Source organism: Macroventuria anomochaeta (genome assembly GCF_010093625.1).
Source record: "Macroventuria anomochaeta strain CBS 525.71 unplaced genomic scaffold BU25scaffold_26, whole genome shotgun sequence".
NCBI lineage: Eukaryota > Fungi > Ascomycota > Dothideomycetes > Pleosporales > Didymellaceae > Macroventuria > Macroventuria anomochaeta.
Window position 1 is genome coordinate 1 of NW_022985387.1, and position 25,725 is coordinate 25,725.

General features: G+C 51.3%; 11 protein-coding genes across 11 annotated transcripts; 7 read left to right on the forward strand and 4 right to left on the reverse strand.

Moving 5' to 3' along the window:
* Positions 1-400: 400 nt before the first annotated feature.
* On the forward strand, positions 401-1,245 carry BU25DRAFT_473747 (uncharacterized protein; the record flags this gene model as incomplete). The annotated part of the gene is made up of 3 exons (XM_033710884.1): positions 401-567; positions 617-867; positions 917-1,245. The coding sequence occupies 3 exons, from the start codon at positions 401-403 to the stop codon at positions 1,027-1,029; spliced, it is 531 nt and encodes a 176-aa protein (XP_033559407.1). The 3' UTR covers positions 1,030-1,245.
* A 679-nt stretch (positions 1,246-1,924) lies between these two features.
* On the forward strand, positions 1,925-3,542 carry BU25DRAFT_116945 (uncharacterized protein). Its single transcript, XM_033700399.1, has 3 exons — positions 1,925-2,225; positions 2,275-2,565; positions 2,616-3,542. Exons 1-3 carry the CDS (start codon positions 2,085-2,087, stop codon positions 3,255-3,257), a joined length of 1,074 nt encoding a protein of 357 aa, XP_033559408.1. The 5' UTR covers positions 1,925-2,084; the 3' UTR covers positions 3,258-3,542.
* On the reverse strand, positions 3,373-4,350 carry BU25DRAFT_450023 (DUF1783-domain-containing protein; the record flags this gene model as incomplete). The annotated part of the gene is made up of 2 exons (XM_033709674.1): positions 3,373-4,046; positions 4,100-4,350. The coding sequence occupies 2 exons, from the start codon at positions 4,348-4,350 to the stop codon at positions 3,617-3,619; spliced, it is 681 nt and encodes a 226-aa protein (XP_033559409.1). The 3' UTR covers positions 3,373-3,616.
* Positions 4,351-4,622: 272 nt separating this feature from the next.
* Positions 4,623-5,571, reverse strand: BU25DRAFT_346061 (short-chain dehydrogenase; the record flags this gene model as incomplete). The annotated part of the gene is made up of 2 exons (XM_033703071.1): positions 4,623-5,491; positions 5,541-5,571. The coding sequence occupies 2 exons, from the start codon at positions 5,569-5,571 to the stop codon at positions 4,623-4,625; spliced, it is 900 nt and encodes a 299-aa protein (XP_033559410.1).
* A 1,006-nt stretch (positions 5,572-6,577) lies between these two features.
* On the forward strand, positions 6,578-7,333 carry BU25DRAFT_116968 (uncharacterized protein). The gene has a single exon (XM_033700400.1). The coding sequence runs from the start codon at positions 6,769-6,771 to the stop codon at positions 7,162-7,164; it is 396 nt and encodes a 131-aa protein (XP_033559411.1). The 5' UTR covers positions 6,578-6,768; the 3' UTR covers positions 7,165-7,333.
* Positions 7,334-7,502: 169 nt separating this feature from the next.
* BU25DRAFT_346280 (MFS general substrate transporter) lies at positions 7,503-9,316 on the reverse strand (the record flags this gene model as incomplete). The annotated part of the gene is made up of 2 exons (XM_033703088.1): positions 7,503-8,962; positions 9,043-9,316. 2 exons carry the CDS (start codon positions 9,314-9,316, stop codon positions 7,503-7,505), a joined length of 1,734 nt encoding a protein of 577 aa, XP_033559412.1.
* A 2,183-nt stretch (positions 9,317-11,499) lies between these two features.
* Positions 11,500-14,342, reverse strand: BU25DRAFT_412673 (uncharacterized protein). Its single transcript, XM_033706850.1, has 6 exons — positions 14,000-14,342; positions 13,840-13,946; positions 13,619-13,784; positions 13,477-13,567; positions 12,928-13,426; positions 11,500-12,877 (listed from the first exon to the last, which is right to left on the reverse strand). The coding sequence occupies exons 1-6, from the start codon at positions 14,063-14,065 to the stop codon at positions 11,815-11,817; spliced, it is 1,992 nt and encodes a 663-aa protein (XP_033559413.1). The 5' UTR covers positions 14,066-14,342; the 3' UTR covers positions 11,500-11,814.
* Positions 14,343-14,655: 313 nt separating this feature from the next.
* BU25DRAFT_117067 (uncharacterized protein) lies at positions 14,656-17,364 on the forward strand. Its single transcript, XM_033700401.1, has 6 exons — positions 14,656-15,167; positions 15,215-15,419; positions 15,472-15,503; positions 15,555-16,845; positions 16,905-17,086; positions 17,138-17,364. Exons 1-6 carry the CDS (start codon positions 14,745-14,747, stop codon positions 17,201-17,203), a joined length of 2,199 nt encoding a protein of 732 aa, XP_033559414.1. The 5' UTR covers positions 14,656-14,744; the 3' UTR covers positions 17,204-17,364.
* Positions 17,365-18,378: 1,014 nt separating this feature from the next.
* On the forward strand, positions 18,379-19,384 carry BU25DRAFT_306989 (uncharacterized protein; the record flags this gene model as incomplete). The annotated part of the gene is made up of 3 exons (XM_033702078.1): positions 18,379-18,629; positions 18,857-19,068; positions 19,116-19,384. Coding segments are annotated over 3 exons (732 nt in total), but the record flags the coding sequence as incomplete, so codon positions are not given.
* A 620-nt stretch (positions 19,385-20,004) lies between these two features.
* BU25DRAFT_346166 (sphingolipid delta4-desaturase) lies at positions 20,005-21,214 on the forward strand (the record flags this gene model as incomplete). The annotated part of the gene is made up of 2 exons (XM_033703080.1): positions 20,005-20,184; positions 20,234-21,214. 2 exons carry the CDS (start codon positions 20,005-20,007, stop codon positions 21,212-21,214), a joined length of 1,161 nt encoding a protein of 386 aa, XP_033559416.1.
* Positions 21,215-21,664: 450 nt separating this feature from the next.
* On the forward strand, positions 21,665-22,125 carry BU25DRAFT_346214 (uncharacterized protein; the record flags this gene model as incomplete). The annotated part of the gene is made up of 2 exons (XM_033703084.1): positions 21,665-21,740; positions 21,794-22,125. The coding sequence occupies 2 exons, from the start codon at positions 21,665-21,667 to the stop codon at positions 22,123-22,125; spliced, it is 408 nt and encodes a 135-aa protein (XP_033559417.1).
* Positions 22,126-25,725: the final 3,600 nt, after the last annotated feature.

Here is a 25,725-nt window from a genome sequence, read left to right on the forward strand (position 1 = left end):
ACTTCATCAGCAGGACCAAGGTTGGCACAAGGAGGTGGCATCTTGGGCAGTCATCTGAAGACCAGGCATAGTGATGCCACAACACCCTCTGTTTCCTTTGTTTGTTTGTTTTACACCTGTTTTGTTTCAAGCAACTCTGCTCTGGGCCTGAGCCCTCACCATCCCTTGTACCCCTATTGACCTCACACTCCTGTAACTAAATCTTTGCATTACCAGAGGAGCTATGCCCTCTCGTCTTCCATAGTCTTAGACTCAGATAGGACGTTAAACCAATCAATCAATCAATCAATCAATCTGAGACGCAACAAAACGCTGCTCGATGAGCCTGCCTCGGATGTCAAAGCTATCAGTCCCTCAGCCCAGGATGTGGCGCTGACCGCGGATTTGACTTCAGTTAGACATGGAAAAGTTATTCGAGGTTGCCAGCACTCTAGGTGTGATCGACGTGCTTGTCCAAGCTGCAGGAAGCACGACCACTGGGGTTGTCGGAGACCTTGAGCCGAAGGCACAATCCAAGGACTACAAGCTAGCTCGTCATGCACAATTACCTGAAGTCCTCCACGACGGGTACCATCATTATCTTGGGCACACTCGGTGCATAGGTCACCTTTTCAAGAATGAGCATCTACTCCGGAAGGAAGCTAGCATTTTTGAAGCTGGTCGAATTTCGGGAAGCCGAGAGGCCTGACCTCCGTGTCTTCACCGTGCATCTTGGTAGCATGGTTGTGACTGAGACGAATTGTGGAGCTATGGTGGATGCTTCGACACCGTTCGCAAAGGACAAGGGCATACAGACCGGAGGACTTTCGCTATATCTCGCCCAGAAGAGAGCAGACTACCTTAGAGGCAGCTTCATCAGTGTCAATTGTAAGTCCGCATGTCATCGTTCGATATCAAGATGCTGACAACGATGCAGGGGATGTGACAGAGATGGGAGCTCACCAAGAGGAGATCAAGGAGCAGAAGCTACTCAAACTTGCTTTTCTTGGTGCGAAACTCGAGCCAGATGGCCATCCATGGTCGTCCTGAGAAAGGCCTGAGATTGTGCAGGTGCGGGTAGAGAAATGAGGCTGTACTAGGAGGATTTTGTTGAGACTCGAGGTCGTGCTGTGGTAGTGAATCCCTTAGGCGCGCAGTGCAGGACCCTGAGCAAATGATCTCGAGTCAACAAGGTGCAGGTCTCTTAACAACGGTCTACGCACAGGCATCTACTCGACACCTTCTGCCGTCAAATTTCAAGCTCTGTCGAGCATGCCGCTCAACGCCGCTGCGGCCCGGACTAGCGTGAAAATAGGAACTAGGAAGGAACGACTTCGACGCGCTTCTGTCCTGTGGCTCCCTCCACTTCCTCACATTAGAAAGCGTTCAGCGCCTCTCGTGCCTTTGCAGCAGCCTGCACCGGAATATTCGCTTGACAGCGGGCACAGTGTGGCTCGTCCGTGCCGCCGACTGTGCCGCGCGCGGATCCGGGGCTCGTTTCAGATTCGAAACCCTTACGACCAATCACTACGCGACTGCCACACCCTAAGCAAACAAGGAATGTCTGGATGTCGGCAGCCAAACATTCAAGAATCCTGGTCGCCAACTGTGTCTCTCAAGCTCGAGAGCCAAGAATCAATGACTGGACCTGCGTGGCCGCCCGCGTCCAGCGTGGGGCTGTTTCACTTTGATCTGGAAAGCGATGCAAGGTCGTGGCATGCAATTTGGACCACTCGATCGCCACGTCGAATTGATGCCAGCGCGATGCGCCTTATTCCGTGCTAATATGAGGTTCGCGACATTGGCGACAACGGTTGCACAGTAAACTTTCGCTAGCGTGAGTTTCGTCCTGAGGTTCCCCTTCACCTCGAGATCTCCCAGATTTTCTTCTCAGTTTCTATTGTTCGTTATTGATATTATTGTCGAACGAGAAGACTCGTTGCCTTACGGCGTTGGGCTTGTCCCCTCTACATCACTTATTTTCTACCTCTCTCTTAACTCCTACTACCGACCGCTCGACGCGAATTTCTCGACTGCTGGACAGCTCAAAACAACGATCTCTCTCTACGAAGAACATACGAATAGCACATACCTACGAAATCAAAATGGCACTCCTTTCAGCAGAGCACCTGGCCGGCCCAGGCTACATCATCCTCAACGTCCAGAGGGGCTTGAACATCATTGCGCTTGCTTCAGTGGTTGCTAGCAGCGTCGTTATGCTCGTCAAGACCTTCATCGTCTCGAAGGTACGTTGAGAATTGAGTATCGAAACATAGTGAAGCTAACATAGAGCAGTTCTTTTTTTTCGATGCTACAAGTCATGTTATCACAGCCATTGTTGGCTTGTTCCTCATTGTCTCTGAGTGCTCGCTCTTCCGCAACTTTTTCGCTCGCAACTGGCCTCTCCTCAGCCCTGCCCATGGTTTTGTGACTTTGGGCTGCGCCATGATGGTCCTTGGGCTCAATATGTTGGGCAACATGAACAAGGAGGCCACAAGCCAGAAGTCTCTGACTTTGCCCTTCTGGAGGCTCCTGGTGGCATCTGGCATCCTTGCTATTGTCATTGGCTTTTTCAACGTTATTGCTGTAGGTTCACGATTTCACTTCTCGAACGAGCCCCCACTAATTAACCACAGAGCTACGTCTTCTGCGACCGATCGCGAGGCATCACAGCCCGTCGTGTCCGCTCCCGTGGTGCTATGACATTGTCTGAAGTCGATGCTGAGTCTCAGCATTACGACTACGACCCCAAGCACAAGGCCTTTACCATCAGCACACAACACACCGGCAGCACCTCCTCCCGCACACACATCGGGCAATCACCACCCATGCGAAATGGAACACCATCTATGCGCATGGGCACGCCACCAGCAATGGGCGCACCCACACCCCGTGTTGATTGCGGCTCGCCTCAACTTGAGGCTCAGCAGCAATCGACCAACCGCCTCTCAACATTCGCATTCAGCCCGATCTCCGCCTTCAAGAGCGTGCGTGGTTCTTTCCTCCCTTCATACCACAGCACCTCGCCACCCAAGCCAGGCTTCTTTGGCCACCGCCCCTCATCTTCCATCTACTCGCGCACAACATATGGTGGCGAGCCCGCGAAGAAGAAGTTCTGGCAGCGCATGGCTAGAGAGGAGGAGCCTGAGGTTCCTCGCGTGCCGGCTGAGATCTCTGGACCGTTGAACATAAACCCTCAGTTTGCGCACCTGGTCAAGCCTAACCTTGCACACCACCCGAGTGTCAGGAGGCCCGAGGCGGACTTTGACAAGATCTAAGTGTCTTAAGAAGACTGCCGTGAGACGAGCGTATATGAATGTTTATGATACCACTTTCTTTTTGTACAATTTGAGCCTGAATATTGCATAATACGGCAAGGACATGGGCGGAGTTACTTGTGCATAATGGCAACTTCAATATCTTCAACATTGCGCGTTCCTCCCAGTGACACCTTCTGCAATAAGGTCAAGTTTCTATCGTCATCTGTTCTAATAACTCCATCCAGTGATGCTGTGTTGTACATGATGCAGTGCTTTACAGCTATATATACACTGGTTACACGGCGAATCGCCCATCGCCGTAACCTGACGCACTTCCTGCAACCTTGTCTAACCAACTCGATCCCAATATCGAGCGCTTAATCCTCGTCAACAGGCATCTGGAACGGATCAATCGCATCCCCCTTGGGATCGTACAACTCAAACTTCCTCCCATCATCCATTGTCAAGCTCCACTCCTGCGTACTGTACAACCCGCCCCTACCCCTCCTCTTACACCTGAGTCTTACATTGCCTTGCCTCTTCGTCCCCTTCACATTGAAGCTGATATCGATCCTTCCATGCACCTGGTTAATGTCGCCGCTGATCCAAGGGTACTTGGACGCAAAGTAAATCTCGTCGCCGAGTTCTTCGCGCACGAGCGGGTTTGTGCGGAGCGCATAGAGCGTTGAGGTTACGACGGAAGACTCTTGTTTTTGGTAATTGAAGAAGACAAGGACCGAGACGGTCATGGCGACTACGAAGATCGGGAAGGTTTTGAGGACTCGTGGGGAGATGAGGGGCGGAATGCTGTAGCTCATTAGCGCATAACCTCGAGAGATGTGCATGGAGCGGGGGCATACGGAGGTAGTGCGCGGTTAGGCTTGCGCTCCAACAAGATCTCGCCATCCTTAGGAGGCGGGATCAGATACGCTGGCGGCCATGCTTCGATGCTGTGCGGTGTCTTCCACGGGACCGTGGGCTGTTCAGGTTGTGAAGGCTGTGTCGACTCAAACGAGGCGTATCGCGCAGTAAAGGCCGTCCGGCGAAGACATTGCAGTTGCGATTGTGGTCGTGTGCGCAAGAATGCGGCCGAAAGCCGTGGAGGAGGCATTGTGTGGGGTGATGTGGGAGTGCTGCTGCTTGAATGACGGTTTCTCCAGATCAGTTGATGCTCGGCGTCGGCGGCCGGAAGTTTGCTCGTTCTGGCTAGTCTCCAGCTTATTCAGCGCTCCTTGTCCTTTACACTTCTAGGTTCACCACAACATCACAGTACTCTTGAATATATTGTTTGAGATGATCACCGAATTTATTATTGAAGGTCGTAACTATGTATACATTCATGAAGTCATACGTGCACCTGGCACAATAAGATTGCGAAACCGCTTAACCGCTGACAACGGTACCACCGTTGGGGTGGATAGTCTGACCACTGATCGAGCTGCTGTCAGGGGCAGCGAGGAAGACGGCGACGGTCGCGATCTCACTGGGTTGTGAAGGACGACCGATAGGAGCGGTGAACTGCTTGATAGCCTCCTTGTTCATGGTGGCAGGAATGAGAGGTGTCCACACAGGACCGGGCGCAATAGCATTGACACGTATACCCTTGGAAACGTACTGGTTATGCAGAGCACGGGTAAAAGAAACGATGGCACCCTTTGTCGATGTGTAGTCGAGCAGGTCAGGGCGGCCGATGTATGCGTTGATGGAGGCGTTGTTGATGATAACGGAGCCTGGCTTCATGTGGGGCAGCACGTACTTCGAGAGGTAGAAGTAAGGGTGGATGTTGGTGTTGAAGGTGTGCACCCACTGGTCCTCATCGAGGTCCTTAATGTCCTCGACCATGTTCTGGTAGGCGGCATTGTTGAAGAGGATGTCGACACCACCCATATGCTTGACGGCCTCATCGATGACCTTCTTGCAGTTTGCGCGGTCCTTCAGGTCGGTAGCGAATGTGTAGCATTTGGCTCCCTTCTCCTCGACCATCTTCTTGGTCTGCTGTGCGTCGTCCTCCTCCTCAGGCAAGTACACAATGAAGCTGTCGGCGCCCTCCATGGCGTAAAGGATGGCAGATGCGCGACCAATACCGGAGTCACCACCAGTGATGATGGCCTTCTTGCCCTTAAGCTTACCGGCGGCCTTGTAGAGCTCCTTGCCGCCATCGGGAGTCGGAAGGTGGTCGTATTCGGGCTGAGGATCCATCTCAGACTCCTTTCCGGGGATGCTGCTCTGCTGCTGCACTTCGGGCTGGTAGCCTGACATTTTGTTAGCAGATCACATGCTGTCAATGCTGGAACAACTTACCCTGCTCGAACTGGCCCTTGCTGGAAGACATCGTGTGCTTGGGTATCTGATGTACTTTTGGTGAACTTTTAGAATCTGAATAGATCGAGCAAAGTCGTAAGTTGAATGTAGGTGGTAGATGATTTGCCGTTTGTGAGAGAAGCTGTGTTTTTATCAAAAGTCGCGATTTTCATTGACATCATAACTTGATCACCCAGCTGCACACTACATAGTTAAGGTGGAGCACCTCGCATGGCATTCCGACAGAAGACAATGGTAATTCAACGATATCCTCAGTATCCACGGTGATCTAGACCTTGTCGCATAGGCGCCGTTTCGAGTGGACAGAGAAGCCATCGTCTGAACTGCCTAATGCGATTGTATCGAGGAAGGTGGAGGTACTTCAGGCTTGAGCTTCAAGTCATCGAGTGCAAGCTCCTCTCTGGAGACAAGAGATGTGAAAATGCGTAGAAGGCAGCACGCAGCGTATGAAGAGGAAGCACATTATAGTCCATTGAGTATACGGAATGCCAGCCTATTACGAATCCATCAAGTAACATCTCCTTGGTCTGTGTGCCTATATTGCAAGCACGAACCACAGGTGAACGCCCCACCGCTACCCCTCTACGCGCTCTTCACAAAATTTCAATCAACCATACGTCATATCCGCCAAGCAACATTGATCAATTGGAAGGTCGGACCTCAGAGCCGAGTTCAACGAGCTGCGCGGGAGCCATTGTGTTCAGCCTTGCGAAGCTATTCATGGGGGTATGACGTAGCTCGAAGTTCAGAAATCAGGGTCCGCGAGCTTTGGCCGCTGTCAGCCACCATCCTTAACGTTCTCGACCATACCAACCCAGCACCCTGAAGTCATCGGCGCCGGAGCTGAGATCCTGCTCGAACATATCTGGGAAATAACAAGCCACATCAGCAGATTACGCGCCAATAGGCACAATGCGCCATCAGTCGTGAGGCCTTGCGTACGACCCTGCATGACGTGCCCCTACTGGGCGCGGTGATGATCCCACCGTATCTGGGAACTTGCAAGACGGGACTTGTTTTTGCTGTGTAAAGACGTAAGACTAGTGAGTCTGGGACAGTGAGATGTCTTGATATAAAGGTAGGCGTCGTCGTACTTGGGACTCATCATTCAAATAACCGTCAACCGTCAACCATCTATCAACAGCCTCCACGCTATATTCTACTACAACTCAAAGCAACCCCACTCAACAACATATCAGCCATCAACATGCCTCTTACATCTTCCCGCGCCCACCGCACTACGGCTGCTCCCCGCACCACACGGACTACCCGCTCTACTGCACACCCAAGTCTCAAGAGCAAGCTCCTAGGCGGCGGCACCAACCGACGCACAGCTACCAAGCGTAACCCTGTCACTGGCACAACGACCACTACTACCACAACAACTAAGACCACACGAACCACCGGTGGTCGTCACACCGCTAGCCATCACACCACCGCTGGCCCCGCCCACCACCACAAGCGTCATGCCACCATGGGCGACAAAGTCTCTGGGGCCCTCACCAAGCTCAAGGGCACCCTTACAGGCCGACCTGGTGTCAAGGCTGCTGGCACTCGCCGTATGCATGGCACCGATGGTCGTAACGCCCGTCGTGTTTACTAAGTTCCCATGAAGCGACGTTGATGATACCCATTGTGCGTTTCCATTGTTGTACTATTATATCATTATGTTGACAGGAGGACTGTATGATAGCGATTTTGAGCGACGATACCAGGTTCTTGGGCTTTAAATACTAAGAATCAAGATTTCATATATACAGTGATCTTCCACAAGTGAACAAATGTGCGTTGAAAGCTTCATTGAGATTGTCTAATTGCTATCGCTCATGTCTGAGCTTCATGTCGTCATACACAAACAAGGGGTATCTGAACGCGAAACTTTTTGGTACACTATACTTCGTTTTCGCATCTAGCGAACCGATTTCACTCCAAATCCTCATCTTACAACGTCTGCTTGCCCCTAGTCTCGATAGGCAGCAAAAGCATACTGAAGAAAGCTGCGATAAACAAGCCTCCCGATGCGTAGATGGGCGCCTTGGGGTTGCTTGCACCAGCCTGGATAGCAACAATCGGCGCACAAAGACCAGCCAGACGGTTGAGGAAACTCGACATTCCAGTTCCCGTACCACGGATTGGCGCAGGGAAAACTTCAGGTGTGTAAGCATACAGCACACCGTACATGATGTTCTGGAAGAACGCCTCGAGGCAAGTGAACGCCAGCTGGAAGTCCGAGTCGGAAGAGATGGTGAACAGAAAGACGAAGACACCAGTGATGACCGTACCGAAAGCCATGGTGCCCTTGCGGCCGATGTACTTCAGGTCGACGGTCCAGCAGGCGAAAAGAGAGCCGGGAACACCAACGATGGCGGTAATGGCGTAGTTGCGATAGACGGTTGCGACGCTGTTAGTAACCTCGCCGCCGGAGTTGGCGAGGTACTGGGGGAGGAAGGCGTTGAAGAGGGGGTAGCCCATGCCGACGGTTGCCCATTGGAACCAGAGCAGGCAGGTCGAAATTGCCAATGTGCGGTTCTCGAACAGGGCGCTGAAGCGCTGAAGCGAGAACTTGCTCAGCGAGCGCTTGATAATCTCGAAGACGCTGAGGCCGACATCCTCCTGGGTGACCTCCTGGTCGCCGCCAACGTAGTTCAGGATGTCCTCAGTGAGCCAGGTAGTAGTCTTGTTGTAGTGCGCAATGCCGTAGATGGTTGCGACAGCCTCAGCTTGGCGACCGCGGGAGAGCAAGAACTTCGGCGACTCATAGAGGTGGAAGAGGAAGAAGCGGCAGACGAACATGAGAGCGGTGATGGCACCGAGCGTGATGACCAGGTATCTCCAGCCCATGTTGTCTTCCTTAGCGCATTGTCCGAGGGGAGTATCCGAAGAGCAGCTGAAGTTGGGAATGTATGCCCAGGCCAAGAGTGAGGCGATCAGGTTGCCCACTGGCCAGAAGACTGATAGTAGAGTCAGGAGGCTGCCAGATGTCTGTGGCAAAAATTCCAGGAACAGAGCACCATCGACAGGAAGGTTACCGCCTACACCAAGACCAATGCAGGCGTACAAGGCGCAGGTACCGATCCAGTTGGGTCCACCGCCGGAGGCAAGACCGAAAACACCAGCGAGGAAGAGGGTGAAGTTGAAAGCTAGACGGCGACCGATAACATCTGAGGCAGTTCCCCAGAAAGAGGCGCCGATGCAGAGACCAAGGAACAGTGCCAGAGTTGTGTAACGGACTTCCGTCTCGCTGACGCCAAACTCAGCAGACAGTTGGGGAAGGGTAAGAGCGACACCCTGAAGCCACAGGTTGTCGGCCATCCAGCCACCTCCGCACAGAGCGAAGAGCTCCCATTGGTATTTGCCCATGCCCATATCTTGGAGGGCCTTGTTAATGACCTTTGCCTTGCCTGTAGATAGTCAGCGTTAACTCCATAGACAGCCCCTTACTCTTCGTGATCGTTTTGTCTCACGGAGATGTTCAACGTACGATCATAGGGCGTGTCCTGGTCAGCCGCTCCAACATCGGCGATGATCTCCTGCTTCAACGATTCCTTAGTCATGCCATGGTTAACAACACCGCTTCCTGATTCACTCGGAGGTCGCGTGGCGGCAGGCGTTTCGTCCTTGTTACCCTTTTCACTTTGAGGTACTGTAGAGAAGATTGAAGCGCGATGGGTAGACTGATCAAGAGGAACTAGCACGTCCGGAAACTCCGAGACATCGTGCTTCTTGAAGGGGTTGATGAACATAGTTCGAGGCATTTTGTTGCTAGGGAGATGGGTGTCGATTTGGGTGCACGGGAAGGTCACTTGGCGCTGTGGTCAAGAAGTCGCTAGAGGGGCTTGTCGCGAAGGCTTGTCGAACGTTTGTCTGCCGCTTGCGTATGGTTTGTCGCGCGAGGAGGTGGTCGCTAGGCGGTAGTCGGTGGGTTGAAGGGTGATCGGGTCTTCACTCCGCTGTCACCAAGAAAAAGTGTGCGAGGAGGCTTGTCGAGCTTGTGGAAGCTTGTATTCGGGACTGTTTACACAGCAATATTCGGGAGAGACCAACAAGAATCGCGGAAAAAAATGTAAGAGAAGCTCTCACAAGCGCATCCATGGTAGCGTTCATATACTGGGGCGACTCCAGGCCCCACGGCACGAGATGTTGAACACATGGGTGAAAGTGGATCTCATCTGTGCTATCCAAACCCTCGTGCCAAGCCTCGCTAGACTGCTAAGGCGAATGACGTAGCAGTAATCATTGCTTGGTCGGTAACCGCTGCCGGGCTAGTGAAGTACCAACGTCTATCACCGTAACGATCATTGAAATGGGCGGCTGTGGTTCGCTTAAGCCTCGACGCTAAGGCGTATCAGTCAATGGCGCAAGTCAGTTCCTCAGAATTTTCGTACCCACAAAACTTCTTTCTCGTGAGAATGGATCTTTTGCCGTCGGAAACTGCCTACTGTAACCATATGCCAGGTTTGCCGCGGCTGTCGCGTGCACCGATTGCTCATATCGAGACGATGCCAACCCAATGGCGGACCCGATGCCATGCCGGGAGCCGCAACACCATGCGGCAAAAATTTACGTTATGGGTTAATTTCACGATGCAAGGCCCTCAAACATACTTTGAGATCCACTGCGACGCTCCAATGGAATCGTGGTGTTGTGCCCTGTTGTCCCGTCGAGCCTTGGCTGAGGTCCTTCATCAAAGCTTGCGTTCATTCCGTATGAGACTCCGCAATTCAGAACTATTCTAAGTCATTTATTACAGAGGGACTGAGAAACTGGGTATTCGTTCACAAATTGACAGCCTTGAGTATCTTGCAGATTAATGTCGCATTTCATCTCGATCTCTCAGTGGCAAGACCCTGAGATGGATCTTCCCAATGCTGGGCCCTGACAGAAGGCAAGAGCCATGGACTGTCGCGACCATGGACCCTTCCTCCATTAGAGTAGATCCACAGTTCTGCTCCACTTGAAGAAACTTCGCGACTTCCCAGGTGGTCGTATGATACACGAACGATACGTTCTCGGCCGGCTGGCCAAGAGTAAACAGAAAACTAGAAGGCTTTCCAAGCCCGTTGCCTAAACATCTTGTAGACTTCAGAACAGGCATGGCTACCTTTTATATCCCTCTGCTGTGGGAATCATGGCAGCACTTAAATAAGACAGTGCAAAGGGAAATCACAATGTCGTGTCTTGCAGCATGAGGTGCATCATGCCGTCCCCTTCGATCTCAGATCGCTCTAAGATTCTTGTGAGGAACTGTACTCTCAATGAGAGTGCGAGAACGTGTAGAGCTACAGGGGACGCCAACCAAAGCTCGACAATTTTAGGTCAAAAGGGCATGCACAACGGTGGTTCATCTATGACTAGACTTGAGCACAGTGAGTCAACGTATCTGTCGAATGCATCGGAAAATTGGCCTTAGTTCCATGAAGAGCATCCAACGCCGCACTGCAAAGTAGACGCAACGGTCGCCAAATCATGTTTTCGGGATGAAGTCGGGAGGTTGCTCGTCAGGTCTATGCGATCTGTTTGGTCTGAACGGCATGATCTGAGGCTCTACCCTACTGATGAGCTTGTGAGAGGAAATATCACCCACCGCATCTCCCTCTAAAGTCTCCAAGATCGCGTGCTCGATCCGTTTTACGCCACAATGAGAGATCGGTGGACAACAGCTGCCGCGACTTGCATGTACAGCTTTGATGCGCCATGTTTCCGTAGGTACTTGAAGAGACAGTAATGTTGATCTGCTCCTCTGAACTCGAGCTATGTCAAAGGAAGGTTTTTACATCAATGAATGTAAGGCTACCACTGTCGGTTCTCTCTTGTCTTTACTGTAAAAAGTTAACGCCTTTCGAAAAGCACAAAAATAAACGAACACCAGGTCCAGGCTAGCATATTTTAATTTTCGGTTGCCCAAAACATGGTCTCAGATGGTGAGGATTACTAAGGGGTTACTACAGTACTGCGTCGGATATGGTCGGGCCTGCCGACGTATTTCGGACTAGTGAAGATGATATACTAGGAACGTACCCTGCACCTGCGGATAACACGACCCCTCCGCGAAACCGTATATTTCAAACTTTGCCCTGTGTTGTACCTCGTCATGGAGCTCAATGTGCGCATAAGGATTATTTATTGGTACAGTGTGTAGCCTATCGATTGAACTTGTGGCAATGGAGGGCAGCACTCGGTCGAAAGGATGCAGTCGAGCCATATATGACTTTACAATTAGGAATCCATCAGCTGGACGTATTCTTGCTGGAGCTCAACAGGGAAACTGATCCAAATTCAGATCCTCCCAATCCCAGATCTGCTCCATGCCGCCCATGTCCAGAGCTGCAGCATTTCCGAGGGGGTTCTGCGCCAGAAACTGATCCACGTCGAACGAGAAATTATTCAGGATTGGCATAGAAGGAGCTGGCTCCACAGGAACGTAAGTCTGCGGCAGGGCTGATACCATGGCTGGCGGCTGCGTAGGATGGTCGACTGAGCTAGTGATTGAGTCTCGCGAAGAAGCATGATGCACAAGAGGCGGAGGCTCGAGCGTGCGAGTAGAGGTAGACGGCTGTTTCCGGGCGCGCTTTCTGTTCTCTGTGCCACGCGACAGCTCAGGATGGGACTGGACCAGCTTGTAGAGGAAGGCGTAGGATGATGCACCGAGCTTTGTGGTCAAGCTGAGTTGATGCAGCATGTCGAGCGAGCCGTCGATGGCATTGGTCACTTCGTCCCGTCGAGGCAAACGACCTTCGTGGTCGTGGATGATAGCCGAGCATAGGATCGTCGAAGTGTCGAAGATTGAGAACACGACCATGTGAAACTTGGCGTTTATGGGAAATTCATGATCGAACAGACGTCGAGCGACCTTGAGGACATCAAGAGCCAGATCTATCCCCATCGCTAGAAACTCATCATCTCGATCGGTCTTCTTGTCATCTCGAGCGCGCGTAAGGAACGGCTTCAGGAAGTCGAGCTTGGTCACATACACCACGGTATGGAGCTGATGACGCTGAAATACGAAGTACGGATGTTCGGCGTCAAGTGAGGTGTCTGGATCGTGGAGCCGGAATATTGTAGGAAGTTCATCAACAAACTTGTCGAGCTCGGCTTCTATAGTGACGATCTCATCAGCGGATAGGTCGTCTACAGACTGCGCATCACCCATGATGGTATTTAGTCGTCGACCGAGACTCGCTTGGAGAGCCATGTGAGCAAATGGCGACAGCAAATTTGGCTCCGAGCTCGATTGGTCCAATCGCAGGTTCGGTAACTTGAAGTTAAGGTTCTTCTGGTCAATAAGGTTGGGTCTTCCTAGCCAGGCCCCCATTTGCCTGCCAAAGAATCAGCTGTAAGCTCATCATTGGTTCTTGCGCAAGCTTACCAATCCCAGATGTATAATAAGGCCCAAATCCTCCTCCTGATCTCGATGTCGAATTCGCTCAGCCCCTCGATATTGGCATCCCTATCGATCCCCAATTCCTGCGCTTCTCGTATTGTACAGCCCAGCGCATGCCAGGACTCGACGATTTTCGATTCTGATTTGAGCCAGGCACCTTTCAAAAACTGTTCTTGGACACGTTCGATACACGTGTTCGAGGCTGTGAAGCTTTGACTGAGCTGCTCTGCGGCATTTGAAAAACGATCAGTAAGCTGCTGGAGGTTACAGGCCAGCTCGAACTCGATCATTTTTCGTAATGATGGAGTGAGATACTGGACAGAATATGCGCATATTCTCAGGAGGAGGCAGGTAAATTCTGGAGACAACTGTTTGCTGGCGGCTCGATCAGCCCACCACTGCACGTACTGATTCGTGAAAGTTGGTGCGTAGATCGTGCTGTATCGGTAATTGACTACACCAAGGAAGTGATTGACGAAAGCGTCTACATGGAGTTAGCAATGGCTTATGTTGCAGATCTAAAAACCTTCTCACCAGTTATTGATCTTGGCGGAACAGCGTGTAGCACGCGCTCCACAATATCAACTCCTGTTGGCTCTGATGCTGTTTGCTTCCGTTGGAAACCCTGCTTCCCAATCAGTATCTACGCCGCAATGTAGGCCACAGGAGCGTTTACATCATCGGTAGCTCCGACTTTCCAGTGCACATGGCCCGGCATATAACCCCAAACCTTGAGGCCATCTTCGCTCTGTCCGGCCTCGCCATTCTGCGGTAGAGTAGAGGCTCCTTCAAACGAATTGGGATGACACCTTTTCTGGCCTCTGCTCTCACCAGAAACCTCCCTGTGCATACATTGTTACCACAAAGTCCATTCTCGTTTGTATACACCCTACGTACCGTGCAGAGTCTATCGGAGACTCATGCTGCGGCTTTTTCACAGCAAATTGGCACAGATGAGCGACTTTTCTTGCCTGGCAGTGGTTACATGGCCATTCGCGAGAACACTGTACATGCCATTAGCCAGGCTTCGCATGCAGAGCACGATGATAGTGCTCGCCTTTTGCTTGCGCCGTTGGCACTCTGTGCACGATGTGGTAGCTCTGCTGTCTTTCTGAGTTTGCATAGTAAGAGACGAAGGAAAGAGGCGTTGATGACGATGTAATGGTTGAAGAACAACAGTTTCTGAACGTATGCAGTATACTCTTGGGTCGTTCTAGCTTGCAAGCTGGTGGATCTAGGTCCGTAGAAGGTTGAAATTCTCTCCACAGGTCCCACACTGTCTGCCCCGCTTAACTCCGGGGATTCACGTGATGTGGCGAACTGTCGTACGAGCATCTTGTAAACTGGAGGCTATCGGTTGTTGTGCTTTTGAGCGCGAAGCGTCGATCTTTCAGGGCAACATTCGATGCATGCCAATGCGACTCTGCAATAGCACGAGTGGGAAGGATGCGCTTATCAGCTGAATCGGCGATTTACAACTGACTCTTCCGCGCAATATTGCTGCGTACGACGTCATTCACGTCCATCTTGCAAGAACATCAACAGAAACGATCATTCGAAGCCGGACAAGATCGGATGAACGTGAGGTGTGCAATTTGGATATTGCCAATCTGGTCCGGCTAACAGATTACTGCCAAGCTCGTGTCTGAACGCGTCCTCGGCTGGCATTCTCGCCCGACTCCCGATTGCGCGCAATCCTCATCTTTGAGGCTGCAGAGCCTCAATCTTGCAAACGGTGATACCCCTCCACATCGATTTTTTGTTGCGCAACATTATCGCACACGAATGCCTCACAAACCGCGATGAGTTCAGATTCACAAACACGTTTTGTGCCACCAAGCCGACGAAGAGACAAGCCAATCGTCTCTTGTACTCTTTGTCGGCGTCGAAAACTCAAATGCGACCGGCAACAGCCCTGCAAAACATGCGTCGACAGAGGTCTGGCATTGTCATGCACTTATGTGCGCAGTACTCCAGCTCCTCAAGAGCCGAAAGCCCCTCACAGTGTGCATGACCGTATCGACCAATTAGAGAAGCTAGTGACAACACTCATGAGCGGCAAGGAAGTTGGTCACGGTAGTCCGGCTACGCCAGCGATGCCACATCTCCAGCATCTGAACGACGAGGACGATACAGGGATACCGAACACACCGGATCGCGTGCGTTTCACCGGCGACACAACGAGCTACGCAAACAGTGCGCATTGGACCAGTATCCTGGACGGTGTAAGTCAATACTAAGAGGTAGTTGTACTGTACTGACACAGCCGCAGATATCAGAGCTTCGCGAGCACCTCGATGAGATGCCCACTACAGCACATTCAAGAGACGATAATCTTACTGATGTGCCAGGCCCGGACATCCTGTTCGGCCGACAAAGGCATGCAACCAAGCAGGAATTATTGGCGGCTCTGCCTCCACGTACGGAAGCTGATCAGTTGATCTCCACGTACTTCGCATCGATGGACACATCACCAAGTAAGATCTGAGAGCCCTGGAACCATGTAGCTAAATTGATTGGCAGTCGCAGACTTAGTACACAAACCTACATTCTTGAGAGAGGTAAGAAGAATCTCCAAACCCTCTCTGATATCTACTGACACCAGGCTCCAGTATGCCAGATTCTGGACTCGACCGTTCGAAACACCTACCATGTGGCTGGGCTTTTTATTCGCTACCTTAGCCCTCGGCGCGCAATTCCAAGCTGGCCTTGACCATGAGGTAGCTCTGCAAGGAGCTGCTACGCCTTCGTTGTTCACTGCACGTATACACTTCTACCGCGAAAAGCTCGTACAATGTCTTGTGCTGGCAAACTATGCGAAATGCCCTCCATACACGGTTGAAGTGCTCATCATGTACTTTGGTACCGAGTATCTACGTTCAGCCGACTCGCAATTCAGCATGTCAATCCTCGTGGGAATTATCGTCCGAATTGCCTTTCGCATGGGCTACCACAGAGAGCCGTCAAGGTTTGCAGATATCTCACCGTTCAGAGCAGAAATGCGACGTAGGACGTGGCTCATGGTCATGTCACTTGATCTCGCCACGTCGTCCCAGGTCGGTCTGCCTAGGCTCATACAGCCGTTCATGTGCGATACTCAGGAGCCTCGCAATCTGCTCGAAGAGGACATTCACGAGGATATCGCCGAGTTGCCTCCGTCACGACCGGAGACTGAGCTGACGCCTTCTTTATACACTGTGGTTTTGACGCGCGTGCGGCTTGCACACGCGAAGGTTATGGATATGATGAACGCCACATCTCAATCTCCATATCGAGAAGTGATGGAGCTGGACGCGATGTTTCGAGAAGTATATACCAAGCTGCCTGAGTGTGCTAAACCGATACCGGGCGAGGACTTCGACGATACGCTCTCACCGGCGTCGATGCGACGTTTCTACCTCGGATTGTCGTTTTTGAAGAGCGAGATGCTGTTACATCGTCCCTATCTTCTACTTGGTCGCACCGACCCCAACTACGAATACTCTCGGCGAGTCTGTCTAAATGCAGCGACTGAGATGTTAGGCTTCCAGAGAAAAGTCGACGGTGAGATCCGGCCAGGGGGCAAGTTATGGTCCCAGGGCATGCAAAGCTTTATTGTCAGTTGGTACATGTCCTCGATCGTGGCGCACGACTTTCTTCTCGCGACTACTATTTTGATTCTTGATCTGGACACGGACCTGACTTCGCCAATACAACCAACGCCTGCGACACCTACGAGTGGGCTACAACTCGATCATGGACCACCAATACGGTCGGAGATCATAGAAGCATTACAGAACGCGTACACGATCTGGTCCAAGGCAAGCAAGAGGTCGCACGAGGCCCGTAAGGTCGCTGCTGCCGTGAAGCTGGTACTCAACAGAGCAAACTCAAGTGCACACATCACACAGAGCCAATCTTGGAGTGAGTGGAGCCGGTTGCGATGATATGCAATTTGGACAATATCTGACACCGGATTGCAGGAAGTGTAGCCCCAGAACAGATCGACACAGCATCCCCAGCGTCATCCTTTGATTTCAATGACTTCGCCACCGAAGCTGCAAATCCTAACTACCAGTTCATGGGGACTGGTGGCTATGCGAACCCATTTCTCATGCCTGATGTACCCATGGACCTCGATGCGTTCACGGAAAGCTTTGGTTGGGTAGGTGTTAATGCGAACCTCAGTCGAAAAGTTTGCTGATAATCTTGTTAGGGCGGGTTCTCATCGGATCTTCAACCGCAGGCCCAAGCCTACCATACTGAACAGAGGTCGATATGATCACATGTAACCGAGGAGTACCTATGGTACTGCGCAGCTAGCTCCACTGGGTCTTTCATATTCTGTTGAAGCACTTCATCCAACAGCCCTCGCACTTCGACTGTTGGCTGCCCGGGATGTTGGATGGATACAAAACACCAATGCACTTTCGAAAAATCTGTGGCTTGCGTAAAAAGCTGTCTGTGCGGTTGGAAGTCACTACATGAAGTCAACACAGAACTACTCCAGGCCAAAAAGTGATGGTCCATGATCGTTGTGAGTCTGTCACTAGGCTGCTGCACATTTGATTCTACGCAGTTCCGGTAAACAGCTTTCTGATGGCATGCACAATTATATGGATCGCCTGCGACAAAACAGAGAAAGAAGTGTTAGTGTACTTGTGTTTCTGATTTGGGCCGGCATTGGATCGTCAACTCCACCGAAGACCCAAGATCTCGATCCAAACAAGGATCTGGTCGGCTACTCTGCCCAACTGGGCGAATTATGCGACCGCATTCTTTTTACGGTGTTTTGTCGGTCGCTCAAGCCGGTTTGAGGTTCCTATAACTCGACATGAGGACTGAAGCTGTCCACGTCTCACCATATCCAGACATCAAGGTCAAAGCTTGTAACAATACATGTCAACTTCAACTTTGAAAACCTTCATTGGACTCTCATGCGTTTCAATGTTGAGCAGAGTCACCGCTGCAGAATTTGCTGTTTTATGGTTCTTGGGCTGACGTAGTTCGCTCTTACACCACGGTAGCTCTACAACCGTTCGAACGCGACTGCGATCGGAGCCTGCTAAGAACACTGATCTGGTTGCTAGGTGGACATTGTATTCGCATGGTGTTCAAGCAGGACTGCGTGAACATCTCGGTCCAACCATGCTGGTTGACGTCCGCGGGTACTACCGCATTCGAAAGCTAATCAACCTCCATCATGCGACAGCGCACCTACCCCACACTATCGCCCACGAAGAACCATGGAGTTTAAAGTTCATAAAGCCCGCTCGCTTCGTCTCGGGACATTGAAGAATTGCGTCACTGCTGCGTGCACCTGCAGTTCCTCAAGCAATTACTCTTAACAGCAGCAGTAATGCCACCTGAGTTGCTATACACGATCTTGGATGACAACTCCATGTACTAAGTGCAGCGCACTTACACACAAGAGCATCAGCTATGGCGACCGAAACACAGTTCCCGCACATATTCTGGGAGGAGAAGATTTCCATCGAACCTGACCTTGGAGACCAACGGCAATCGACTTACAAGGCGCTGCCTTCGCCGCCAAAGACCCCGAAGAGGGTCATGATGAAGTACAGATTTTCTGGCGTCTTCCCTCTGGTACTTTCGCTTGCAACTTTCATCCTCACTCTGGTTGTGGTGCTGGCTGGGCAGAATGCGGGCATGTTTGAGGGGCAGTATCTAGTCACCGTATGTTCCAGGTCAACAAGCTGCGAGGCGAAACTAACAACCACCAGCTGAATACCTCCCGAGCTGGACAGGATGTTGTCACTTTCGAGAAAGCAAGCGTAACATCGGAAGCGCCTTCAGCTACTTCTTCTATGAAGTCCGCTCCTCTTGATCCACTGATATCATCCTCAACGAGGAGCCCGCTCAATTCAACAGATCCAGACAATCCTCTTAGTGGGCTCAGCGAAATGTTGGGCAGCCTCTCTGGCAACCTCACAGATGCCGTCAATGATGGCCTCGGCGAAGTGATCAATGGCGTGGTCAAGGGTGTTGTCGATCAGACCGGTGTTAAAGACTTATACTACGTTTACCTTCAGAAAGTCTGCTCTGGTAGGCTTGCTGGTGCAAACAAAGGCATTGCAGATGGAGTCAAAACAAATGACTGCCATAGCTGGGAAGATGCAGGCGATAGTAAGAAGAGCTCCAGACAGACATCCAAACTTGACTAATGATTCCAGGCATATCAGCGTTGAGCAGGAGCATGCGCTCGTCCATTGTCATCGGCCAAACTCAAGTCTCTATCCCGCTACTTGCCAAACTCGTCTCTTCTCTCGACAGCATCCTAGATAACCTTGGCGCACTACGCAAGGCTATCCTTGCATTCCTGATCATCACCCTGATTGGCTCAATTCTATCGGCAATCTCCATCCTTCCAGCAATGTGCTTTCCACAGTCAAGGCTCCTCATCTACCTCAACATGTTCTGGCCGGGACTCGCAACCGTGTTTGCATTTGTTGCAGCAATGGCACTCTCAGCAATTAGTGTGCTGGCAGGCATCGTGAACGGGTTCAGCGACACAGTGGGAGTGCAAATCAGGCAAGGAGGAATGCTACTGCTGTTCGTATGGCTGGGCTTTGTGTTTGTGAGCTTAGTGACATTGTACTGGGCCAGCGTATGGTTTGTGGCGACTAGGAGGTCAAGCTTCGTCAGGCGTCGTCGTGATGAAGATGAGATCGGCCACTGGAGGGGCATTGGAAAGGAGATTTGGCGAGATCTCAAAGGCAGGCGGAGAAGGCCGAGCATGCGAGCAGATATATGAACATGATCAATGCAACTCATGAACAAGTAAACAATACGGGCCGGGCATTTCATCTTCAACACGATAAGATAAAAACGGTCTGGCCCTTCTCTGTTTACGCACCCCTGATCTGCAGTGGCGGGTGGCGTGAATGCAACCAATTATCGCGCGACGGTGAGCCCACACACCACACTTTCTCCACAGGACCCTCTGCCAAGCCAGGGGAGAGCTCAGCATTTACAGACATTTCGACATGCCATTGCTTGCACACTGAAGCCAGTCCTCACACATCTGTTCAATTGCTACTACCGTAGCTCTGTTTTTGTACAATGCGGGCCTCAACCACCACGGCCACGGTGCCGCCCCGCGAGCCCGCCAAACGCAGCTTCACTGTAACGGCGGAGAAGCTGAAGGCGCAAACTGCTCATGACCACGAGGACTTCTTCTGGACATACACCGAAGAGCCACATAGGACGCGTCGTATGGCCATCATCAAGGCACATCCAGAGGTACTGCAGCTCTCTAATACACCATAGCTGCTATCGCTCACTGTATCAGGTCACCAAGCTCTGCGGCCCCGAGCCCCTCACCAAATACGTTGTCCTTCTTGTCGTGTCGATCCAGATCGCCTGCGCCTGCCTCCTCCGCAACACACCGGTGCTGTCCTGGCCGTTCTTCCTGACAGCATACATTGTCGGCGCCACAGCGAACCAGAACCTTTTCCTTGCCATCCACGAGATCTCGCACAACTTGGCCTTCCGCTCGCCGCTAGCCAACCGCATCATCGCTGTCTTTGCAAACCTGCCCATTGGCATCCCTTACAGCGCCTCGTTTCGCCCTTACCATCTTACCCACCACAAGTCGCTTGGTGTAAACGGTCTCGACACCGATCTGCCCACCGCCTTCGAGGCATGGTTCCTTGACTCGGTTGCCGGCAAGGCCTTCTTCTGCACTTGTCAGATCTTGTTCTACGCCCTGCGACCCATGTTCATCTACAACCTGCCGCTTACCAGGATCCACCTCTTCAACATCGTCGTCCAGCTCGCCTTCGACTACGCACTCGTACAGTTCGCAGGAGGAAAGGCATTGGCGTACCTGATCATGAGTAGCTTCCTTGCTGGCTCGTTGCACCCCTGCGCCGGCCACTTCATCGCCGAACACTACGTCTTCGAGAAGCCCGAGAAGGACGCGTCAAACCCTGCGAATAAGATCCCCATCCCGGAGACATACTCGTACTACGGCATCCTCAACTTTTTCACATACAATGTCGGTCTGCATAACGAGCACCACGACTTCCCCGCGATCCCATGGACAAGGCTTCCCAAGTTGAACCGCATTGCGCACGAGTTCTACGACGAGTTGCCGGTACACAAGAGTTGGGTCTATGTTATGTGGCAGTTTGTGATGGACAAGGACATCAGTCTGTGGTGCAGAGTGAAGCGCGAGGAGGGTGGTCGCAAGGTTGGTGCTGGCAGCGGCTGGAGCGAAGAAGAGCTCGGTAACAACGAGAAGAAGGGTCGCATCCCTGGTGTCTTCTGATGATCTGGCTATAGACGATTTGCATGGAACGGCGTTTTAGCGGCATATGATCTTTATGGCACAAACAATTGCAATGTTTCGACTCCAACTGGATTTACCCATCACGTGAATCGCATTTCGTTGCGCGACAAAGTCAGCAACGCGACACGACTAAGGAACGAGGTGCAAATCAGATCTCGACATTTTTTGGACTGGGTAACAATTCCACTGTGCCGCCGCTTTGCCGTTGTTCGTTGCGGCTGACAAGGCATACTTACAATGACGTTTAACACCATCACAGATACGTCAACCACTCATGCAGCATGGATCTGCAGCAACACCTCCAATAAGTACTCAATTGTTATGCTACATCTCCTGACAGATCCAATCCATATTCCAAAACAACACTCACAACACCCAGTAACCAATTGCTCCTTAACCACACCTACAACTGTTTCCAACATCGTCACAATGGCATCAAGAATCCTTCAATCTTTCACGCGTTCAGCGCCTGCAGCAATCCGCTCCTTCCCACAGCGCACAATAGGTATGCATAGGACTATAAATGCTATCCGTGAATCAATAATCAATGCATTTCAGTCCTCGCACCAGCACTCACACGTACCTATGCTGTCAACCCCAGCTCCTCATCGGCATCGCAAAACAACTCCAACGCCTCAAACCCCCAAGCCTCGTCCTCTGAAGCACAAGACATCAACGCGTCAGCCGCAACACGGGGAATCAAGGACCAGGACACGGGCTCTGTTGCGAACCCTGTAAGCCACCCGGAGGATGGAGAGCTTGGTGCTACGGAGGAGACAACGCAAAGCCAGGACGCGATGAACCATGATCCCAAGGAGAGCGATGCGAGCAAGAAGGAGAAGACGTTGAAGTTTGGACAGAACCAGCCATTGGATGCTGCTGACAAGTAAAGTCTGGGCGTAGGGAGGCTGTATTATAATGCAATGAGAACGTAAAAGAATGTCACTGCAAACCATTTTCTTGTATTCGAAATGTGGCGTTGATAAGATATTGAAGCGGTGTCGTATCCTGTCACGGTTTGGGGTGCTCCTGCCTGTCGTACCTCACCTCCATGAGAGTGACTGCCACGTCACACTAGCGTTGTTTACAGCTACTCACCTATATATACTGTTCGTAGCTTCACTCAATACAACCTCAGTACAATCTTCAACTTCTTCCTTTGCGTACAGTTTTTCACTGAACTCTGACATATCCCGTTATGATAAGAAGACTTAATGCTAACTGTGCCTAGATGTTGATACTCGAACTCCATAAGCCAATAGATCAAGCAGCATCGCAACACCAGTGCCCAATACTGTTAGAAGATGCAGAGAGCACCATGTCCTCGCCGGCGAGCCTGAACATGCCGATAGTGCTGTGGACTACAGTGCTCCAGGCACTGCAAACTAGGCTGATTGCATCGATCGTCAAAACAATGCGCCCGATCAAATCACTTGTCCAAAGCAATCGAGGTCGACATTTCGGACCACCACCAAGGTAACCAGAATTGCCATGTGTATATTAGAATCGCGATGTGCAATTTTTTCTGATTGTTGCCAACTGGAGCCGTCAATGTGCCGTAGAGCGCCATATATTCACTCAGAGTCGCAGTCACCGTCTTCGAGAAGCATATCATGCTTCACACAATCGGCTTGAAAAGTGCGTAACCACTCCAGACCACCTTCATCCTCCTCCTCGTAAAGTTGTGTGCTAGGACGAACTTCCACTGTGAACATCCACGATACTTGGCAACAACTGCGAAAAGTCGTAGGAGGTTATGACCTGCGTCCGCAGCGATTCTATAAAGCCTGGGTTACTGCGTGAGAGCAGAAAATATCTGTATGTCCACATGCCAAGGTCCCATGCCTCAATCCTAGAGTCCATGTTGAAAGGAACCACTTCATAGAATAAGCTTCGTAGGTAAACTTCGACTGTGCGTCGGGGATCCGTGTCTGTAGGGGCAACGCTCGATGAGGAAGTCTGAACCCAGCTTTGGCATCGTGAAGATGCGATGTCGACAAGAGAGGCTGTGTAGAGAGTTGGATCGCCCCTCAGAATGGTGCTCGTAGAGACCTCGATCTTGGTGTGTCGAAATTTCCCGACGGACGCCCACATTGTGGCCTTACGCTTGCTTTCGAGCGGGGTGGCGATTGGCGACGGGCGCTGGCTGTTCCAGCGATAACATCCAAGGTACCATTCAAGCGCCTTGTTGATCTTCAGCAGCAGCAATCCTCGGTGCATCACCACCCACGAGGCCTCTTGTTGAAGGGAGTGAATATATCCACCGATTGCCATCTGTTTGCTAGCGGTCTGCTGCACTGATTGTCCAGCTCATTCAGTTAGCTCGGTTTGCTTCCTCACCCCTTCACTGCTATTCCCTTCTACTATATTATCTTGATCAATTCCTGCCAATAGCTCTTGAGATCAATCAACATCTAAATCCTTCAACACCTCTTCTCTCACAGCCTTGGTCACCTGTAAGATATTGAAACGTCCGGATTGGATCATGGTGCGACTATTGTGCTTTAGACAAGCCCTTCGCTCTCGAATGGTTGTTCCAAGCCCGCAACACTCTTTGACAGTGACAGGTGTACTGATGTCGAAGGCGATGTCGTATATCTTCTGTCGAATCTCTCTGGGAAGGACTTCGAGCGTGCCGCAACCACCCATACCTGCGATCCAAGGAGCTGTAGTCTGAGGCGACGGCTTTGGAGACAGTGGTGCCGCATCTTCAAAGTATCTGCGGGAAACTCTGGATGTTCGGGGGCTTTGTGGACTTGTGGAACTGCTCGGGCTCTGTGGCTCTTGTAGGCTGCGAGGACTTTTCGATGATCTGCACTTGAGTCAACACATGGACGTACATATTTTCCAAGCGATACTCGCCTGGCGACATCTGGAGAGCCCTATCGTTTCTCGTAGCACGGTGTGAACCGACCGTTGGACGCTCGCGACCTCTTCGGGGTGCTCGGGGGCGTCAAAGGGAGTGCATTGTCTAATCGACAAGATCTAACTTGATAGTCTGGCACCGGACTGGGAGACCTTGCTAAATCTATACGCTCTGAGGAATCTGATAGCGTAGGCGATGTTGCTCTAGCTCCAGGCTCGCTGCTCAAAAAACTGTTATCGTCCATCTTGGTATACTGTCAAGCCCACCAATTGGTCTGGTGGTCGACGGTGCTCCCTTGAAAGAGTTGTGTTGGACTTGCTTCGAGAAATGAGGCGAAGGTAAAGGAAAGATGGAGGTGAGAATTGGGCAACTTGATCACCTCCCGAGGGATGGTGTATTGGCGACCCACAAGCTATCCCTCAGACCTACCCTCTGAGCTCGACTTTTCCGCAAGTACCTGTCATCTTGATGGGCGTTACGATTCACTTCGGAAATTGTATGGTAGGTATTTACGAGGGTTGCACTATCTGGAGGAGCATTTGCTTGCCCAGTTCACAAGTATTTTTATAGTCCCAGGAAGGATTGCCAGAGTTTAGATAGCCTTCAAAGTGGCACTGAGTACTCATTCAGATCTAAGCTCATACCTAACTCGTTCCGCTGCCCGGAGGAGAGAGGATATCACAGTTGCGCAGAATTACGTAGGTAACAGAGTAGTGTGTCGAACAATTGCCATCACCAATGATTCGATGGCTGTGCCATGTTCGGGAAAGTAAAGGAGATGTAGGTGCCAAATGTTTAGTTATGTTGTTTTTTTCCCTTGTCTTGACGAACGAGGTAAGATACCTCAACATACCAGCCAGCTCATTGCATCTCCTTCCTTCCTCGACAGTTCTCAGATCACTTGCCAACGCGACGTCGCCGAAATGTCGCACACTTTTTGCAACACATACCGGCTGCAGTTGAACAAATTGATTTACACAGAACAGTCCGACTAAGCAGGACAGTCAGAGTCCAGTGATGGACTGAAGTGCAACTCTGAACGCTGTGGTAGCTCGCTTACTTGAATTTGCAGGGACACTATGAACCAGCGCTTGAAGAGGCGCAAACGAACTCTCGGAGGATGGGCCTTTCCAACCGTTCACCACGGCAGGCTGACCGAAGGACTCTCCGATTGGCTGCAGGACTTGAACTACCTAACTTCGCCTCCTGCCGGTAAATTCATCTGCAGCCCCAAACCTTACTTGCACTCCAACTGCTGGACGAAAAGGGTGAGAATAGTTCTGGGGCTTCGTTTAGGCATGTCTTTTGTGCGAAGCAATAGAACGCCTCAACCATCTGGTATCTAAGAGGGGACGTCTGGGATCTTATCTTAGATCAATCTGCAGCTGTGAGGAATGCATCGGCGCCCTCTTACCACGGGGTCATGTTCCTGGCCAATGCAAGGCATAATATAATGTATCGACCTTGAAAAGCTCTTGGACAAGTAGGCAAGGTCACTGGTCTTGAGTTTGTGCACTAGGCTTCATACAAGATGCTCAAGCTATGCAGTGTAGGACTTCAGCAACCTGAGATTTCACATTGTTACCATGACGACTTTTGCCAAGTCACTGCTGCTAGGGTTGCC